Source organism: Chrysochloris asiatica, unplaced genomic scaffold, assembly GCF_000296735.1.
Source record: "Chrysochloris asiatica unplaced genomic scaffold, ChrAsi1.0 scaffold00188, whole genome shotgun sequence".
In the NCBI taxonomy this organism is placed as follows: domain Eukaryota; kingdom Metazoa; phylum Chordata; class Mammalia; order Afrosoricida; family Chrysochloridae; genus Chrysochloris; species Chrysochloris asiatica.
In genome coordinates, this window is record NW_006408706.1 from 1,853,400 (window position 1) to 1,858,165 (window position 4,766).

The following is a 4,766-nucleotide window of genomic DNA, read 5'->3' on the forward strand; positions in this document are numbered from 1 at the left end:
TGTATTGTCCATTTCTGATAGTCTATTATTATTCGTTTGGCCCTCTTTCTGTAGGTTTTGAATTGTTTCCAATGCTGTATGTATCTTATTTGATTGTTCTTGTAGTGCTTTCCTGACTTCTTATTTTCTCAAATCCATTGTATAGTGTTTTGATGCATTTTATAATCATTTTTCTGAATTCCTTCTCAGGCTTTTCCAAAGCCTGCCCATCTTCCAGTATGGAATGTAGGTCTACTTCCAGTTCATTTGCCTCACTTTATCTCGTTTCTGGACATGTGCTGATATAGTCATCTGTTTCTGTTTTTTGGGCATATTCAGGAGTTATCTGTGGCCTTAATACTTAGATGAGTGTGTATTTCGGTATTTTTTATGCTTTCTGAATGCCTCCAGGTAGATGTGATCAGGAGATGGGCTTCCCTTTTCACTCTTCTTCCTGAGAAATTTCAATTTGCCACCGTTGGTCATTGTGACGTAACTCAGGATTTAATTTTCGGTCTATTTCCTTTTTAGTCTGCCTGTTCTGTTCCACAATCCCCATTCAGGCCTTTTTCCTAGTGATAAACAGTTCAAGGCCAGCTGTTGTCGTTTTGCACTGCTGTTTGGTTTTAAGTGGAAACTGTGCCTTTAAATATTAAGGAGTTCTGTGCACATGCATAGTAGAACCGTCCAGGGGTGAGGGGGGGGTCGGGTGTCCACTCGCTCAGGTACCCCCTCTATTTACCAGAATGGAGGTGCACAGACAGCAAGAGACCAATGAGCAGATACAAAAAGAAGAGAACGTCCACACCTTTATCTCTGCAGTTCTGTCAGGCATCTGTGGCTGCTCTGATCCTTCCCCCACTCAGTCTCACCCAAGATGGCAGCTCCAGGAGCACCTGAGCATCTTGAATTAGAAAGCACTGCATTTCTTGCTTCTGCTACAAAACCCTCTAGTTGTAAGCCTTCCAACCTTCTAAATATTCCTTTATATGTGGTTCAGAGTTCTGGGACCATCCTCTGAGCCTGCTGGGTCCAGTATTATGTGTGTTGCTGATGGAGCTCCTCACTGCACTTCCACCTGATCCACCATCTTGTTTGTTCTCTCAAGGCTGTAAATCTTTACAGGAACAGAAAGCCTCATGTTGCTCCCATGGAACAGCTGGTAGTTTCGAACTGCTGACCTTGAGGTTAGCAGTTCAACTTGTAACCACTACATAACCTAACAATAAAAGAAGTTCTAGGCCTAGGCAAGCCTCGCCATAGTACCAACCCTAAATCTCACTCCTTACTTCTACCCACCACCCAAAAAAAGGAAAAAATGGAAAAAGTGCATTATTTTTCAATCCCATATTTTCTTCTAACTTTAAAGAGTCCCCTCATATACCAAATAACTAGTGTGCAAAAAATATGCACAGGGAAAATATTAGAAGGAAATGAACCAAAGGTAGTCTTTTTCATGCATTCATTCACTCTTCCAACAAATACTTATTAATGCGGCAATGTGGGTTAATGCACTAGACTGCAAAGTCAGTTTGAACCGCAAGGTCCGTGGTTCAAGCTCACCAACTGCTCTTTGAAAACTTTACACAGGGTCGGTATGGGTCAGAACTGACTCAAAGGCATTTAACAACATACCAGAAACCCTGGTCATGCAGTGGTATGCTGCTAAACTAAGCACTGGACTGCTAATCATAAGTTTGGCCTTTCAAATCCACCAAGTGCTATTTGGAAACGCTATATAGGGTCACTTGGAGTAGGAACTGACTTAATGGCACTTAACAACAGCATACCAGAACCCCTGGTGGTGCAGTGGTTAAGCACACAACTAACCGAAAGGTTAGTAGCTATAATCCACCAAGCTAGCTGCTCTGTGGGAGAGATGTGGTAATCCACTTCCATAAAGATTTATAGCCTTGGAAGCCCTAAGGGGCAGTTCCACGTGCTACAGGCCTGTTAAGAGTTGGAATCAACTTGATGACAATGGGTTTGGTTTTTTCATATCAGGAATTGTTTTGGGCCTTCTCTAGTTAAAGGTGTTGAATATTGGTCTCTTCAGGTGTAGAGTATGAGTGTTTTTCTTACTTCTTCTCTTTTGTATTTCTTAAAAGGGTTATTGTAAATACGTTTTCACTTGAAAAATAGGAGGGGAGGGATAATATATTTATTTTTAAAATACAGAGTTATAGTTCAGAAAGGAACAGGCTGGTATAACTGAACTGTGCAGATGCATTCTAATAAATGCACTTCTGAGATATTCACACAGTTTGAAGTAATACTGATATTCCCCATGAAGGAAAGATTTTAACATTTCCTTGTAAAATTCATTTGTTTAGCAAGCACGCAGAAGGCATGGCTGTAAGAAAATATTTTATTAGTAGGATTTTTATATTCATTTTAACATCTCCTGGTGTGAAGCTGTAGGATAAAGCACTGGACCACAAGATTGAATTGAACTACTGCAAGGTAGGTGGTTCAAACTCCTCAGAAACCCTATACAGTGTCACTATGAGTCAGAACCAACTCAACATCACTCAACAACAACATCTTACCATAAGTAATCTGTATTTTTTTAAAGAGGAAAAATTTTTAATGAGTTTACTTAATATATTATTTAAATTATCACAGAGATAACTTTTTTTTTCCATAACAAGGGCTTTGTGGTAATATAAATATAAGTAAAATTAATTTGAATTTGCATAAATATATAGTATCTATACAGTATCTTTTTGTGAAAGATATTTACTTTGTGGTTTCTCTGTTTCATTCATTTTCTTCTGTTTTTCTAAATAATCTTTAAGGAGATGGTTTAGCTGTGGTTCATATTGGCTTGCATGTTGTAATCCATCTTCTCTTCCTTAAAAAAATAGAAAACATGATACCCTGATTTGATATGATACCTATAATATTATTATTTCAGTCACCTACAACAATAGCAAATTTAGTTCTGTTCCTTTTCAAACCTTACCAAGTATTAACCCCCAAAAGATAGTTTTCATTCAAAATGCTTGAATTAAGAACATTTTCATTTTACCTTCACAATGTTGAATCACACGACCCCACAGCCGATTTTTCCTCAAACAGGCTAAATTTCCCACAATCAGTAAATGCCTCCTTCCTCTGGTCAATGCAACATTCATTCTTTTCTCTGAATCGATGAATCCTACTTGTCTTGTCCTTACACAGGACAGAATAATGATCTCCTTTTCAGCTCCCTGAAAAGCATCTACTGTGGACACTTGGACAGCTTTAATGTTGCAATGGTCGAAGTCCACAGAACTGAGTAAATGACAAAGCTGTGGAGGAAACAAGATAGTAATCAGACAATGAAAGGATCATGAAGAAATTTATCATGAAGGTCTATGGACCTAAGCCCTGCTATTGTTGGTAAGTGCTGTTGAGTTGGTTCCAACTCATAGCGATCCTGTATAGGATTTCAAGGAGGGGTTGGTGAATCGGAACAGCGGTCAACCAACTATGTGGGCCAATACTTATCCTATAGCACCACACCAGAATTCCATGGATGTACCAATAACAACTGTTAAAAAATGTACCGAATAGTAGATACTTTTCATTTCTTGACTGCAAAGATTTGCCTAGTTTCTAAGATAACAAACGAATCTATGAAGTCAATAGTAATTATGAAACAAAATCAAACTGATTAATTTTCTACTGCTAAGAAATTTATTTGAATGTTCTAGTTTAGAGATTATAAATAAATTAGTAAGTAATGAAAACGTGAACAAAAGAAAATCTGTTAGAAGAAATTGGTTCACATGTACATTTATATCTGGTATATATATATATGACTTACTGGTAAAATTTAATAATAATGGAAGAACATTTTGAAAAACAGAGATTCCATCTGTCCCCAAACACAAAGCATACACCATATTTTCCTTCCTCTAATTTGTTTATTTGCATTTTTACCCTAACAGCTGTAAACTGAATTTAATTAAATCTTGTTAGATTTACATTTAATTATATAGAAAAAAGCCAGCTCAGACAAAAATCAGAATGTGTCTCTTTTAATACATTATAAACTATAGCCTCAAAGTTTTCCAAACCCAAACAACTTTACAATGTAATATTAAATACTATAATACGTACGTGAAATATTTAATATGGGATCAATATTATAGTATGTATTACAAACCTTGTACATCTGGGATTTGTATAATGTTATCACTCCAATCATAGAGCCTGCTATTCCACTTGCAATCAGTGATTGAATCAGTTTGAGTGTAAAAGCAGCTTCTGCCACATTATGAAAGCTGTTATCTCTTTCAATCTGGAATAAAAAGCAGATCCTAAATTAAATTTCCCAGAAAGACTAGGTGAAGACCAAGTAAAATCACATAAACAACAACAATAAAATTAAACCAGAAAATTAAATGTGTTTACTACCATCCACAGTAATGTCATTTACCTGTTCAAGTCCTTTGACATTATAGAAACACAGGGTGGGTAACCATTCCAATAAAGGGCTCCTCTCTGTTTCTGAAACCCCATTCCTGAGGTTTCCTTCATAGAACAGATCATTTGCGATAGCACTGATAGCAGGGTGACATCGATATTGTATTCTCAGTGGAACTGGTTTGTGACCCTAAGAAGTTTAAATACAGAAAAATAAGAAGACGGCTTTTATTTTTCTCAAAAGAAAATGATATTACCATACACAGCACCACCACCCAGAACTCAATCCAGATTTAGAAGTATTTAAAGTAAAACAAACCTGAAAGACTGAAATAGGGAACCATAGATATCAATATATAATGAAATTAACTACA

General features: G+C 36.7%; 1 protein-coding gene across 1 annotated transcript in view; it reads right to left on the bottom strand.

Annotated features, from left to right (window-relative positions):
* LOC102832563 (chromosome unknown open reading frame, human C4orf21) overlaps positions 1–4,766 on the bottom strand; it is a 160,912-nt gene that overhangs the window by 32,282 nt on the left and 123,864 nt on the right. Inside the window, 4 exon segments of the mRNA XM_006872257.1 lie at positions 2,723–2,833; positions 3,011–3,272; positions 4,133–4,267; positions 4,406–4,582. Coding sequence (XP_006872319.1) covers positions 2,723–2,833; positions 3,011–3,272; positions 4,133–4,267; positions 4,406–4,582 — 685 coding nt within the window.